The sequence below is a fragment of the Ruditapes philippinarum genome, unplaced genomic scaffold (genome assembly GCF_026571515.1).
Source record: "Ruditapes philippinarum isolate M1 unplaced genomic scaffold, ASM2657151v2 ctg1187_1_1_1_1, whole genome shotgun sequence".
In the NCBI taxonomy this organism is placed as follows: Eukaryota; Metazoa; Mollusca; class Bivalvia; order Venerida; family Veneridae; genus Ruditapes; species Ruditapes philippinarum.
Genome location: NW_026859078.1, coordinates 74895 through 91979, shown reverse-complemented (window position 1 = coordinate 91979; position 17085 = coordinate 74895). Strand labels below are relative to the sequence as shown.

The window sequence follows — 17085 nt, the reverse complement described above, 5'->3', positions numbered from 1 at the left end:
ACAAAGAAAAAGAAATGCTAAAATGTTTGACTCGCCTTGGACCTTCATGTGTAATTTAACAAAAAACACTTCATGCCGTATGATGTAACTACATGTATTTCAAAAGGAATGCATTCTTGTTTCATTATTATCTCCTTAAAGAATGGCGTTATGAATTTCGAGCAGATAAATCAAGAAGCTTTGAAGATATAGTTGATAGAAATGTTACTTGATTGCCTATATGCGGCAATTGATTTATCACAATTTATCTTATCCATCATGTAATGATGTAACCAAATGTTATTTTTGTTGGGTATCACGACAATAATGCCAAGAACATGACACGACATTCAACCTACACTAGTAGAGAAAGACCATGTAGCGTTGACACATAACGCTGAACCATAATTGCCTTACAAGAATACTAAGATTCGAGAATTTCAAAGCACTGTTGTCCAAAACACATAGAAAAGTACTATATATAGTATGGGCTGCACCTTTGCTTTTTTTAGTTTTGCCTTAAAGCATACATGTACTTATTGTAAGTACATCTAAAGTATTTCTACTTAATGACGTATAATTATGATACTTAAAAAAAAAACATTTTCTATTGTTTCTTTATCGTTAACATAGACAACGAAGGAAAAGATAAACCAACGGAGATTTTTTGAAATATTTTTTTAAATAATGGGTCCCAGCCCAACTTTTAAGATCTCTGTCCCTACAAGTGAAATTTTGCTTGTTTTCAGCCATTTTCATGAGCAGCTAACTCAAACTATAGTAATGAACATTTCAAGTTCGTGTTTTTTACTCATTAAAGCATAGCAAACTATATTTGCATAGAATTGTTCTAAAATTTACACAATATCTGAAATGAAATAACAAAAATAATTAAATGAAATTAAAAAGATTTCAGTATGGTTAGTTTGGAGTTATCTGATCTAGAAAATGACCTTAAAGGCCCATCATGCTTCAGAAATGCTGTCAGTTTTATTTCTCAAAAAATAGTTATTTTTGGTATTTTGTTTCAGTTTCCAAAAATTTACCCATTTTTCTTATACATGAACTGTTTATGTAAGAGTTTAAAAAAAATGGATTTATGAGGCAGTTTTTTTAAATCGTTGTCTCAATATGATTTTCTTTTATCATGCAGATTTTAAGCATGAGGGCCAACATGGCCCTAGATCGCTCACCTGACCCAACAAACTCATACGAGCAATTACCTAGACAAGCATTCTGACCAAGTTTCATTACAGGTGAGTCAAAAATGTGACCAAGGATTTTCCATATTTGCGCGGTGTGACCTAGTTTTTGACCCCAGGTAACCCATATTCAAACTTGACCTAGAAATCATCAAAACAAACTTTCAGACCAATTTCCAGGATATTTGGATCAAAACAGTAGCCACTAGAGTGTTAACAAGATTTTTCTATTTTTAGCTCCTGTGACCTAGTTTTTCATCCGAGATGACCCATGTTCAAACTCATCCGAGCAATTACCTAGACAAGCATCCTGACAAAGTTTGATGATGATTGAGGCAAAAATGTGACCGCTAGAGTGTTAACGAACAAATGTGGACAGACAACGGACATTCAACGATCCTAAAAGCTCACTCTGAGCTAGCTCAGGGGAGCTAAAAAGCTTGTGTTTCCTTGTTTCATTTTTCCTTCTGTCCTTAAAAAAAAATTCAAGAAAATTAAGAAACTATAATTATGAAACATTTAAAAATATGCCTAGCGCTAAATGTGAAATAATTTGTCATAAATATAGCAAAACTTTAACAAAGTAGTATTTTAACTTCCGTTCATATACTAAATAACTTTAACTGCATTAATTGATAACAAGAAACATGGCAATGCCATGAAACCAGGTTTTCAATTATCACCATTGTAGATAAATATGTTGTATTTGAAATACAAATACAAGCAACAAACAATGTAACTATGTGCAATGTAAAACATGAATAATGTAGGAGGAATTGCCACTGAAGAAGTGTTCACTATAATAGTATGTATAAGGAAAAAAACAAAGGGCCATAATTAGGTCAAAAACTATCCAATCACAAAACCCCGACAATATGTGCCAGGGTGCTTGATGACAAAGCTTCTGTGAAAGTTTGAACAAAATCCGTTGAGAAATGTAGGACTAGTTCAGCACAGAAGAATTTGTTCACTATAATTATATTGATAATTCTGTATAATGAAAAACAAGTTACAAAGTAGACATGAAATAATATATCATATCTTTTTTAAATTACCTCCAAAGATGATATGACCTTTGACTGCCAAATCAAGTTAAAATCATGTAAACAGGATTTTCAATGTTAATGTCACTGTGACCTTGACCTTGGAGCCAGCCATGCGGAACATGCGTTCTGCACGTCATCTTGATGTGGTAAACATTTGTCTGAAGTTTCATCAAAATTCTTCAAAGGGTTGAAGAGTTACAGAGCGGACAGGATTTTCAATGTTAATGTCACTGTGACCTTGACCTTGGAGCCAGCCATGCGGAACATGCGTTCTGCACGTCATCTTGATGTGGTAAACATTTGTCTGAAGTTTCATCAAAATTCTTCAAAGGGTTGAAGAGTTACAGAGCGGACACAATTTCGTTTGACGCCCGCCCGCCCATCCGCCCAGCCGCCCATCCGCCCGCCATACCCCAATCTAATAACCAGGATTTTCAAAATTGAAAACCTGGTTAAAAAGCACAAGAAGAAAAAGATGATTCAGGTAATTGGCTAGTGTGTACCTTTTCGGAAACAATAAGAGTACATCAAAAATAAAAATCTTCTGAGAAATAAAAACAAAAGCATTTCTGGACCACCACGGAAGTCATAGATAGGCCAGGTATTGGACACTTCATTGCACACTTCCATGAGCCCAAGAATTTCACTAATTCATTTCTGTTTTTACTGTTCTCAATGGACTCGTTCCATATTCAGAAAGTTGCATGTTTTTTAGATTCCTTTCCCAATTAATATTCAAGAAAACATAGGCATTTCTTCATAAAATTTATTTAAAAAAAAAAGAAGAATATCACAGTCAAGGAAACTAAAATCATTTAAATGCAAGACAAATATACAGTGCTTTCAATTTTAAGAAGTGGAATTTTACATAAATAATACTATTATACTTAAAAAGTTATTCAATTTCCTTTGTCCCACTGACAGATTAAAATATATGATTTAAATAATAAATCATAACATATAATTGTCTGAAGGGCTGTCAGCTTAAGATAACTTTGTTAAAGATTTTGTTACAGCATTTGGGCCAGTTTGAATTTCTGTTACTTCTTCTGCAATGACGACACTTTTTGCACTTCTTGTACTTCGAATACTTTTAGATGTAGTTGGTCTTGAAGATTTATGACTCTCTGCCTTGTTTGCCTCGTTGACCATGTCCAGCAAGGTTTGACTTCGGGTGCTGAGTCGACTGAGACCGCCTTCCCGACTCGAAAGTCGGCTGCTTCCCCGGGAGTCTACAAAAACACAGAAAAAAATGTTGAACTCTTTTTCTTAAATACTTACATAATTATAGGACTCATTTTGGAAGAGTTTTTTTGGGACATATTAAGAGTATACATTTTATGAAAAGCATATCAGTTTGATCATAACTTAATTAACAAAGTTTAAAGAGGTGACAATTTGATGGCTGATATCTTTGAAATTATCGAAAATGTATATCTTTTTTTTTTTTAAATGAAAATGTTATGCAAAATATTGTAAGTAAATGTATTAATGTAATTTATTAAAGCAATGTTAAAAGTAAAAATTTAAAGTAATGATTATTGCATTACTAGTACTTAACTGATCTAATCAAAAATTATTTTCATATATCATTTTTCTTTGACAGCAATGTCAGAAAAAATGAATACTTCTCTACAAAAAGATAACGTTATGGGAATAAAGTATTAATAATTAAAGTATCAAATATATGAGCCGCGTCATGACAAAACCAACATAATGGGTTTGCGACCAGCATGGATCCAGACCAGCCTGCGCATCCGCACAGTCTGATCAGGATCCATGCTGTTCGCTATCAGTTTCTCTACTTGTTATAGGGTTTGTAAGCGAACAGCATGGATCCTGATCAGACTGCGCGGATGCGCAGGCTGGTCTGGATCCATGCTGGTCCCAAACCCACTATGTTGGTTTCGTCATGACACGGCTCATATTAGGTTTTCAATGATGTTGTTTCTTTCCTATATGCTCTGAGAATAAACTAGATGAACATTACCATTCTACTATACCCAGATAAAGCACAGCTATACATGGAAAAATACAATTAAGTGATCATTTTGATTACATCATAATAATACTCAGTAATATTATTATACTGATTCTTCTCAATTAAAGATCCTGTAACACAATTTTTTATGGTTTTAAATCATAAAAATGATGCTCAAATAAAGATTTATCAATATTGTAGGTTCCAAAAAGCAATATATATATAAAGATATTACCGAATTTAAAATTTCATGAAAATAAAGGGAGGTAATAGTGTCAAATTTTACAATAAGAAATGAATGCATATATTCTAATGATTACATATAATATGCACAAATATTTACAGCACATATTTTACATATTTTTCGATGTTTGAAAATTGTTTTATTTGCATAATTATGTACAATATATAATATATTTTCACTCAGTGTGGTTTAACACTGTGATTATAACATATTACAGGATCTTTAAAGGTCCTCAAAATGATATATAGTATAATATTAGCTAATCTTGTGTTAGACAGCAATGAATTGCTGCAAAGAACTCAAATACACATGTAAACAAAAGTATATCATATTTAAGTATAATGTCCACAAAGTTGAAACTTTTATCAATTGTAATAAGGTCTCCTTGAAAATAAATGAAATACTGTATAACAAAACACCAATTCATGTAAAACTAATTCTTATACATTCATAAATCTGCACACTGATTACTTCTTAAAGAAGAAATACCATCACCAAAATTTTCTTTATAATAAATAACCAAAACACCAATACATTTAAAGGTAAAGTTTAGAATAATGTTTGAACAAAAGTCACATTTGTATATAATAAGGTCTTTATTTGTCAGGAAAAAAATGTCAGAATTTAGTCAATTTACCATTTACACTGTATTAAATCTTTCAAAAAATCTATAACACATATTGTGGACTCAAATAGAGTTGTTTGCAAGAGTGCAATTTTCAGTTTTCTCATACTTTTTCCCATGAATTTACTTTCACTCTTGTCTCCACGACAACCATGCAGAATGGTAATAATCCAAAATGAATTTTCATAATCCTGCAATGTGGTTGAATGAATAACTCAATTCTCAATGAAATTTACAAAATTTAACTAAATGAGCCGCGTCACGACAAAACCAACATAGTGCTTTTGGGACCAGCATGGATTCAGACCAGCCTGCGCATCCGCGCAGTCTGATCAGGATCCATGCTGTTTGCTATCAGTTTCTCTACTTGTTAAAAGGTTTAAAAGTGAACAGCATGGATCCTGATCAGACTGTGTGGATGCGCAGGCTGGTCTGGATCCATGCTGGTCGCAAACCCATTATGTTGGTTTTGTCATGACACGGCTCAAATTTCAAATATGTAAGATTTTGGCTTTCCTATTGCAATACCTAATAAAGTCTTGCCTGGAATAATTATAATCTAGCTAGAAATATGTCACATAATCTATATAGACCTAGCATATCTTACCCTCATCCACTGAAATTCTTAACCTAAAAAGTTCAAGACTATCCCTTAAAAATGTTTACTTGAAACATAGATGTTCACAATATTTTGAGTGTTGGAAAGTTTATGAACTCTTTCTGTAGGAATTTAAAATTTTTTAATAACATTTTATTTATCATGCATCTAAATATCAGTTAAAAATTAAGTCTACTTAAGTCTTATGGTCAATTAAATTGTAATGTTTCTTATGTGTCACAGAACAATAATTATTATGGTATATTAAAGAATTCCACAGACTGATTAATAAAATTTATGTATAAATAGCTTCAAACACAGACCAGTAAGGACATGTTGACAAAAGCTCAATAAAAAAAACATATAGTTTTAAAAAGTCATGAAATTATACTTATTATTGCAATTTTGTTCACAACAAAAAGTGTGTTGATATTGATTCCCATCCTTCATGAAACAGCCAACAAAGAAATTACATTTGAGCCGCGTAACAAAACCAACATAGTACGTTGGCGACCAGCATGGATCCAGACCAGCCTGCGCATCCACGCAGTCTGATCAGGATCCATGCTGTTCGCTTACCAACTCTATTACAAGTAGAGAAACTGATAGCGAACAGCATGGATCCTGATCAGACTGCATGGATGCGCAGGCTGGTCTGGATCCATGCTGGTCACCAACCTATTATGTTGGTTTTGTCATGACACGGCTCATTTCTTTTCATAACAAATCTCATCATACATTTCAAATAAGAGTTGAAATGACTTAAATTAAATAAATTTAAATAAATCTTAATGCAACATTATGAATTTGGACAATAAAATCCCAATATATGTTTTACAGAAAAACTTATTATCAACACATCGAAGTATACAATAACTTGCAAGTTTTGTCAAATTTAAATCATAATCATTAAATAGTTCATAAAAAAACTCTATTTGTACTGAAAACTTCATATACATGTATTTGTTCAGTTTTAATATAACTAATACAGAAACATGTGAATCAATACAAAAGTTATTATTCTTTTTCTTTCCATAATACAAAAATCCCAAGTGGGTCTAACATCACTCACCTGAGTTTATAGAGAAGAATGCTATCATGAGCCAATATGTTTTACAAAACTTTTGAAGATGGTGAACAAGACAATGCTACAAACCAAATATCTTATAGCTCTTTTGGATTTAGAAAAGCCGATCATAAGTAGTAATATATTCCAATATATAACAAATCTAATATCTAATTAATGAAATTGTGGAAAATGACAAATAACAGCAGGATGCAGACATCAAATGATCACAAATATGCTCTCCTCTGAGCACCTTCTGCTAAAAAAAGCTAAAATGGTGGGGAATTCTCTTTAAAACAAACAAAATTCATGCAAGAAAAAAACAAGTGAAGTAAATGGTGAATGTTACCTGAAACTCAATGGTTTTTTCCCAGCAGCAGTGCTAGGGGTTCCTGTTAGTGGTTAGATAGAACAAAATGGTCATTATGATAGATAGTAGGTAGGAACATGTGTAATGTGATCATCATGTGAAAATCATGCTGTATACCCCTGCCATTGTTGGCACAATCATATAACAACACCTACATGCTTAATTGGTTAACAAATAATTCAAAGAGTCTATTAATAATAAACCATTCTATTGTAGAAGTAACCCGGAAAATGCTTTCCCCTTTTGCCCAATCTACAATTAATAAGTCATCTAAATTTCAGATCTTCATGTTTTGTTTTAATCAAAATTCCCAAATTGAACTGAGTCATAATTATAAAGTCTGGTATTAAAGACTGTAAAGATATTTTAACTAAAGCATGTCTGGTTCTAAACTATATTTTAACCCACGCATTTTGTCAATAATGCCATTTAATTATAGTTAACATATAGATAATACGGTTTATTATTAATAAACTTTTAAGCAAACTATCATCAGTTGGGCTTTACAACATAATATATAGTCTACATTATCTCTTAAACTGCTGAATTTGATAAATTGACTTGACCAGCTTTTTAAATTAACTTTTTGAAAATATCCATTATCAAAGAGGTGTGGGCTGGCCTGACTCTATAATACCCACTTCAAAGCCTTATTACTTTCGATTCCAGCAGGTTAAAAGATTTATAACATAACACAAATTAGAAATTATACAGTAAAGAGTATAAGCAGATAGAATGTCATAAGATTTTATATTTCTCAAAGCAGTACTTTCTGAAATGTACACTATATAGAATAAATATTTACATTACAAAATTAATGAATGTGCTGATGATGTTGTAAAATTAATGAGCTCCTATTCTATATAGTTAACTGTTATTAAAATTTAACATTCATTCTTAACATTACAAAATTAATGAATGTGCTGATGATGTTGTAAAATTAATTAGCTCCTATTCTATATAGTTAACTGTTATTAAAATTTAACATTCATTCTTAACTTTGATATAAAACTGTTATTTAAATATGAATATTGATGAATAGAAGGAAATAAGAATATTTATCAAATAGAAATTAAAATTTAATGAACTGAATTTAAAACTAGATTGCCAAGCCAACTAAAGGTTGGATAGTCAAGATATAAAAGCTTGTATTCCTAAGGTCAGTTTTAAATAACTTGATTATTCATCTTTCACCTTATGAAACCAAAAAAAGTTAGAAATTTAAGTAAGTCCATGACTATGATGAAGTTCCAATGAAAAAAAAAATTGTATAAAATTGTATGTTTATTTTCTACAATTTAATAATGATATGCCCCAAATGCTACTATTCAAAGCCACTAATTTATGATAATAAACGTGACATATATGAAAAAATCCAATTGATTACCCAATCCCAATTGATTAAAAGAAATTATTACGGTGTTTAGGTACTTAACTTTAATGATAACATGATAGTCAATAAAGAATATATAAACATGTTTGTTTGATACCTTTTAATCAATAAATATAAGAAACCTCAGAATACTATTTTAACAAATATTTATGAGGTAACATTTTTATCAATAAGAATTATCTCCGGTAAAAAAAAAACTCCTGTTATTTTAAGTTATAATAAATTATTAGAAAATATGTAATGTAAAATGTTTCCCTGTACATGTGATACTCTAACCAAATAACCAATTGTCCCTTTATATCTTCTTAGTGTTTGAAATTATTTTTGTCCAATAGGATTGCAGTATTTCAAATAAATTGTAACACATTTACTTTGGTAAATCGGCAAACTGTGAATCAGTCTAGTAAATTGACTGTTTATCAAAATAATTTAAAACACTAAGATGGTTAAAATTATTAGTACGTATTTACAAAATTGTCACACCTGACAAAATTTAGTTTTGTAAATATGTACTAATAAACTTTAACCTATACTTAAATGCCATGTTATCATAATTCACCTATACAATAATATTTTCATAAGGAAGTTAGATAATTACAGGATGAAAGCGAGAGTTTAATACAACACTGTTATAACTAAAAAACTTGAAGACCAAGCTTAGATAGTGTTACATTGAACTTTTAAATTAGAGTTGGTGCAAAATGATGAAATAATTGTGCTCAAGAAATAAAGAAAGGTATAAAATGGTTATAATTCTGACTAAATTTACCTGGAGTTGGGGTACGACACTGACTCAAATACGAGTCTAAATAGAGATGTAGATATTTTAACAACATGCAATAAAATTGACAATAAATTAAGTTTGGAGGACAATATCATGAATACTCATATTCTGATATGATCAAGTAGTGAGTGATTAATATATACATGTTTTCACATTGAATGTTGTTTCAGTATAAATATAATTATACAATGTATATGATAAATGATTGCTCTCCTCATTTCAACTCCAATCAAATGAACTTTGATCAAATTCAACACAATTCATAATTTTTGTTTGTATATTTTTATTTTTGGTTGGGTTCAAAGTCACACTGACATCATTAAGGTTAAATGGCGACTTTCAAGCTTTCTTGGTAGAGAAAGACCTCTGGTTACTCTCCATTCACTATTTCAGGCATGAGCTGGTACCTGGCAGAGCAGAACCATCAACCATGGTTACTTAAGCTAAAAAGTATGCTGGAAAGCCTTTTTACAGGAAAGATTATCCAAAGTTCCTAAGACGGGGTGGGGAATTGGAACCTTTTAATATGTTTTATAGTAAGAAAGGGCTTCAGGCAGACCGACAGACAGAAAGACAGACACTGTTGATATTTCTATTACATAATTGTTACGACATTTATCTACTATTTATTATTTGTTGTCTCATAAAAGAGCAAAATAAGAAAATTTTATGATAATTGAGCATGCTTGAATGATTACCATATATACAGTTATATAAATCAAAGTTCTATGTCCAGAGAGATATAATTTCTATATTCATGCTAGGTAAAGACAGTACATAATATGTATAGTACATGTATATAGACAATGGCTGGTAGTATGGAACATGCATAATTTATAGGGGTGTCAAAATCTTACATGTTTCTTATGTTTCCCTGTTTGCATGTAATTTTACAAAAATATTTTCCTTTAATTTTTTACACAAAGGATTCTTTTTTTTTGATTTAACCCTTTTCCAAACATGACATATTTGGTACAAAATTGCCGTTTTCAGTTGAAAATGTTTTGTCTCTTTAAAAGTTAAAATGATCTAGTTAAACTTTATAGAAATTTAATATAATCATAATTTGAAAATGTTTTACTGGACCATTGCCTTTTGGCTCTTCATTTCATTAAATTTTTATACCAAATTTTGGAAGAACGACAGTCTCAAAATTTGAAAAATCATTTTATCCTCGAATGAATTTCCCATCAAAATTTATTTAAATGCTGTTCCAATTGAGATGGAAAGAGCTCTTTGACTTTTACACGTTATTATGATCGAAACTGAGGTGATTTTGACCTTTAACCAAGTCCACAAATTTACGGCAAGGGACTTGCCCCCCCCCTTTTAAAGCCCCCCAAATAAGTGGGCAAAATTCCCCTTTGGCACCCCCATAATGTATCGTTTGGAGGGGTTGCGCGAAAATTTGGGCAACTTTTTCGGCACCATTCTCAAACGATACACAGTGGTTGGGGCCCAAAATTGCGACCATTTTTTTTTTGAAAGGGGGGCAGAGTTCAGCCAAGTGCGTTTTTGGCTTGTATGAGGGTAAAAGGACTCAGCATTATAATAATAATTTAAAGCCAATGCTGAGATGGGCTCCTTTTACTGCTAAATCTTAATTTCTTAAAAGTTTGCAGCCTTTGAAATAAATTTTTATGAAAAATAGAGGCAAAATAGTGATTTTTAAGGCAAATTTGAAATATTTCCCCCTCTTGCCATTAACAAAAATTTAAAAAATTAACAAACAATATGGACCAGATTACAATTTGTGATAAAAGTATTCATTTATCTATTGAAGCAGTTTTCCAAGTTTTATAGGTTTTAAAATGTTCAGTAGGCTTACATGAAAAGGCCCTTTATTCCCAAATACTCATGGGGTAAAAGGGTTAAAACAGCATAGCCAAGCAGCCCTCTGCTTAATATTATCATAGGTGAAAAAGTAAAGATCATTTAATTATCATGAGCGAATAAGGTTATAGATTATTTTCAAACACTTAATAAAAACAAAAGATCAAATGGTACTCCTGAAATTAACAGGTCTAATTTGTTATGTAGAATTAAAGAAAACATTTTTCTTCTATCAAATACTTTAAGAACTGTCCAATGACTGTATTAGATTTTGGTGGAAACAAAAAATGTGCAAAACTTCTGCGTTTGTTTCAAAGTGAGTGACCTTTTATATCATTGGTGCTTTCAGCAAAACCAATCTAAAATTCTTAAACAAAATGTTTACACCTTACAATTTACTATGTGTAATCTCTGTTTAGGTCCCTCTTATTTTATTTTTTGGTCTTTTATAATGTTGCTCTAAATTGATTTGGCTGAAAATTATTTTAAACAACAAAATTACCAAAAATGAAATTTGAAGTACAAAATTTACAACAGTGATATTGGTTTCTGCTTTAATGACTGTAGATCAAACAATATGTTCAGTTTACACCTCATTTACAAAACATTGCCTTATTTAGAATCCCTCCTAAAACCAGTCAATTTTATGGATCCCGATTGACCTTACTATATTTAAGTATATCGTAGATGATCTAGGTTTATTTAGAACAACCACTCAATTTGGATCCTCTTTATCTAGTTAACCATTAAGAAAATGAAGACAATTCAATTATAATTTTTTATCATTAATAAGCAAATAAAACACTTATTAACATTCTAATTATCTAATACCATGCATGATTATCTGTCTATATTTAAGTTAGAGAGCTATTCTGTCAAATCTAATCACAAGGTTCGTACTGTTCAACATAAAGACTCAAGTATGAAGGACAGGTGTTTTAGGCTGTGAAGAAACCTGAGGGGAAACTGGCATGACCAGACAGGCGTCTTATGATTTCAATACATAGCTTCTTTCATGCATACAAGAAGTTTGTTTGTTTTTCCATTTTTCAATAATTTTCAAGATAAGTCTTCTAAATTATTCTTTTCATTGTTAGACTGTAAGACAAGCCCTAAACAATTAAAACAATCTTTAATTCATTTGTTTGAAAAAGTTAAACAGTTAAACAGTAAATTTTACAACACAATATCAAAGTGACTGTGACCTCTTATGAGTGAGACAAAAAATAGATAATCTTACCTTTTGGCCTCCTACTAGCAAGGTTGTCCAGGAATGAGGTCAGATAACCTAGCTCCACCTCAAGCTGGCTGGTTATGTGCGATATTTTCTCCTCTCGTTTTGATGTCCTGTCCAGCAAATTACCCAGCTCATCTACAACACCTTGATCTCTGTCTGTAAATTTCTACAAAATAAACACTAAGGTCAGTTCTATTATTACAAATGAAAGTTTGGATAAACAATTCAAGATATTTGGGTTGAGAATCTTAGCATTCATTGTAAGTGTATAACAGACAAAAGTAATGTCCTTGTCTGTAACAACGTCATAAAGAGGGAACATTAAAGTGTTTATGAATTCAACTGCTAGGCCAATTTGGGTTAAAAGTTTTAGTCTATGCCCTACTTTTTCATTCAATGAGAATGCCTTAATCACAGTTTATTTTGCATTAACTGTGCTCAATAGTGCTTATTTAACCATTCAGTTCTATCTTGAAAATCACTATGTTTGTCTACAAAAAGTAGGTCAGCAACAAAATATAAATGCTTTAAACAGCTACAGATGCTCTTATGTCCCCCCTTTGAGTCTATTAAATCATTTGATCTGTTCTTATTAAGTATCTAACAATTACATAAGACAAACTGTCTTCATAAAATTACCACATTTCTTTGACATTAACTCACTGCTAAAGGCATTTTTGTATTGTTTTGTTTTTCAAAAGGTCATATGACAACTTTAAAACTTAACTGCTGGAGAAGGAAAGTGGTGGCATGGATGAGTGGTTAACATGTTGGACTAGTAATCTAATGATTGCTAGCCGCATGGATTCAAACCCAGTCAGGGGCAAGTCGATGTTTCCTAGAGTAAGAAACTTTGCACACATTGCTCAGTACTGGTTAATTCCAGGAACGGATTTGAAAGTGTGACTATAAGCTCATAGCTTCTAACACAAACTAAAATAAATTCTGTATAAACCAAAGACAGCAAGTACACCACTAATAATCATTTGAGAATTGTTTTGTTGGTTTGTTTGTTTCATTTTACGCCTTTTCCCAACAGTATTTTAGGTATATAGGCGGGTAGTTTCCTTACCTTCGTTCCTGGAGAGTTACACCAGTACTAGACTACCTTCCTCCGCGCTAAACTACCAAAGCATTTCCCAGGGATCGAACCCACGCTAGAGGTAACTGGATTAGAAGTCATTGACTCTAACCCCTCGACCATGGAGGCAGTATTTGAGAATTGAGTAGTCCTACAAAATATGAATCAAATCTATAACAAGTAGACATACCTGCTGTGTGTCTTGGTCCTCCTGCCATGTCTTTTCTAACACACCTGTAAGTCAGACATTATATGGATTTAAAATTCATTTGTTATTTAAACACAGCTATAGTCTACACCCAAATGTCAGCTTTAACTTTTATGTTTCCCGAGGAATTAAGTTTAAAATTCATCGTTAAAGAAACTTCACTGAGATAAAAAAACGAAAATCATAAAATTTGAATTTCTTACATAGATCACTAGGGGCACTTAAAATAGAAAGAAATGTAAAGGATAATTTAGAAATATCCTCAGAAGTAATTTGAAAATTGTATTTTTGTGCAAATCTCAATCCGATTGAGTAAAAAGTGTTGCAATGCTCTTCAATTTAGGATAATCTTTCACAATTAGTATAATCATTTTGGAAAAACAGAGTAAGCAAATGATCTAAATTTTTGGCACAAGTTATTGTTATTATAGACCTATATCAAATGATACATTAATCTTGAAAATATATTTTCCATTGCTGCCATGTTAAAAAAAACCTCAGTTGAGCCCTTTTTTAGTTAAAACCATTTTACACAAAGTTAGATAACCAGTTTAACTATGGGTAATAATACTTATTTTGAACCCTATCTAAAATTACAATGATTTAATAATTGATCCGTGCCACGACAAAACCAACATAATGGGTTTGCGACCAGCATGGATCCAGACCAGCCTGCGTATCCATGCAGTCTGATCTGAGGATCCATGCTGTTCGCTTTCAGTTTCTCTAGATGTTATAGAGTTTGTAAGCGAACAGCATGGATCCTGATCAGACTGCACTGATAGGCAGGCTGGTTTGGATCCATGCTGGTCAACGCACTCATACATGTGACAAATGAAATGGGCCAAATCTGGATTTTCAGCTGGATTTTGAGGCTCAAAACTGGATTTTTTATCGACTCGAATTTCAATGCGTGATTGGCACATTTGGTTCAAAGAATCTATATTACCCTCAAAATCATTAAATGATTATACTTTTTATGATTTTTTTTGTTGATCAATATTAATTAATTTCACCAAAAAAATAAATAAAAAGATAAATACGGTAAATAAGTGTAGTCATACAGGCTATTTCTAAAACAGTCACACTTTCACATTTCATTATTTTCAGTTTGAAGAATTATCTGTCTTTTCAGTCATTCAATAATTGTCTACAAGCTATTTGAAAACGTACAACAACTATTCATGAACATAAGACTGTGACAGTTAAATAACGTAACATAAGTAGAAGACTCAAAATAAATACAAGAATCGTTCTGTTAATTAAATCCACATTTTTGCCTGGATGATAGTGTAATTCCTAAACAAAACAAAAAAATTACCCACTCACTAAAAATAGGTTAATTAGACATCTCAAACAGGTTTTTGAATGATCCACTTTAAATGATTCTGCTCACCTTTTATCTTTATCAGTGCGGCACTAATCAAAGAAAATCAAAGGTTGAGCCGAATTCATACATGTAAATTTACAGGGTAGTTTTGATGACGTAGCGTGTAATACCTACTGCCAAATTACAAAAGAGGTCAATTGACTGACACACGACACGTGATAAGTTAAACATGTGAGAATAACTTTGGGTATTGGAACTGTTTATTACGTCACCTTGCTGCCAATTAGCAACTCAACATTTAATCCGCTATAATTTAGGATATGGACAGATAACAATCAATGCCCGGAGGCACTGTTTACATTTTAGATACAGGTGCTGTGTTTAATTTTTTTTTATGTTGATTTTTTTTTTAAATATCGGGAATTCAAGCTGTAATATCGGGAATCGGGATCAGTGTTGAAATATCGGGATTTTTTAAAATCCCGCCGGGATGTCACATGTATGCGCACTACGTTGGTTTTGTCATGACGGGGCTAATATATACAAATTTAGGGAATACCTTTGGTATTAAGGAGTTCTTGCAGAAGTCTTGCCTTGAGTCTCTCATTATATTCCATTTGATAATGTATGTCATCTATTTCTGCTGTGAATTCCTTACATCCCTACAGAAAATAATAAAGTATTTACATATTGTCATATTTCATTTCAGTTCAATGAATGTACATATAGCCAAATAAATGTACACATGAAACCCTGCAAATTTTAATCAGCTTTTGTCACACGCTGGCAGGCAAAATTATAAACTTGTCAAAGTGTCATACTTTTAAGCAGTGTTGTCTGCTCCTCAAAAGTGAAAGCACACTCTTCTTCAACTCAATACAAAATCACAAAATCAACAAACATAGAAATGCACAAAACAGTGACTTTAACGGCCAAAATAACAATGGTACTTGCAGTCTATCTTTTTTATCAAACACAATTTCTAATATAAAATGCACGTGTCTATCAAACAAATGTAAATGAAGCACTATGATAATAATTCTGTCACTGGTAAACTTAAAAGAAAACAAACAAAACTGCATGTTACCTCATCTAATTTATGATTTTCATCAAGGACAGTTTTCAATTTACAACCGCCCACATAGATCTCTGACTCTATTTTCTTGGTCTCCTCGCCATGATGTTTCAGCTGGAATATCACCTCATGTCTCTTCTGCTTTAGATCATGACGCAACTTCTCCTATATGAAAATATTAAATGACGATCAAAACACAAATACAGAGTTCAATACAGGCTTATGAAAAAGTAAAACTGCTAAAGTAAAGCTGCTAAATGTAAAGCTGCTAAATGTAAAGTAAAGGAGATGGGCTCGCACGGCTCTCATTCCAATGCTTATCTGGTGTAAAGAATTTACAATCTGCATGTATATATCTTGAATAAAAATGTGTTTAAAGCAATTTTACAGGCTCACTCATTCATTAGGAACTCATTCTGAAGAGACTAAGAATCTTCACCAGGGGATGCCAGTATCGGTAACTTGTGGTAATTATAGATCAATGTATCCATTTAACACCAGTAAACACACAAAGAAAACATATTAATACACCAATCTCTTTCTTCATCTTAACAGTGGGGCATTCTGAGATCTGTTTGTTCTTCAAATGCTATTGCTTTGAAGAGTTTTAACTTTTCTTCTGTTGAAATGAGAGTTACTGTATAAGCATGTACAAGGAGATATGCAAATTTAGAATATGATGTTTATACTATAATGTTATCCAATTTATAAACAATGTTTATTGTTTCATTACATAGAGCTAACATAACTATGTAAATATCCTATTTTCTATCTCATCATGCATGTATATTAAATCATACTTAAACTTCATAATAAGTACATATTAAAGAAACACTTAGCAAAACAAGAAGATATCCTTCAAAACAAAACAAAAAACAAAAGTACAAAGTTTATTTGACTTTAACCTTGAACCAGTTACAATTAACTGCATTATGATAAAGAGTCATTAAAGTAGCTTGCCATTCATTCTAATTTTGATAAAAAGTTTATAATTATTTTTATTAGGAAACTATTTAAAGTATACAATGAAAAA

General features: G+C 31.6%; 1 protein-coding gene across 1 annotated transcript in view; it reads right to left on the bottom strand.

Annotated features, from left to right (window-relative positions):
- Positions 1-2979: 2979 nt before the first annotated feature.
- Positions 2980-17085, bottom strand: part of LOC132755124 (myosin-11-like) — a 49727-nt gene continuing 35621 nt past the window's right edge. Inside the window, exons 20-27 of the mRNA XM_060745922.1 lie at positions 16065-16217; positions 15537-15639; positions 13630-13673; positions 12362-12524; positions 9274-9309; positions 7091-7133; positions 5685-5707; positions 2980-3459 (exon numbers count right to left, since the gene is read on the bottom strand). Coding sequence (XP_060601905.1) covers positions 3212-3459; positions 5685-5707; positions 7091-7133; positions 9274-9309; positions 12362-12524; positions 13630-13673; positions 15537-15639; positions 16065-16217 — 813 coding nt within the window. The 3' untranslated portion in view covers positions 2980-3211. The remainder of the gene's footprint in view (positions 3460-5684; positions 5708-7090; positions 7134-9273; positions 9310-12361; positions 12525-13629; positions 13674-15536; positions 15640-16064; positions 16218-17085) is intronic.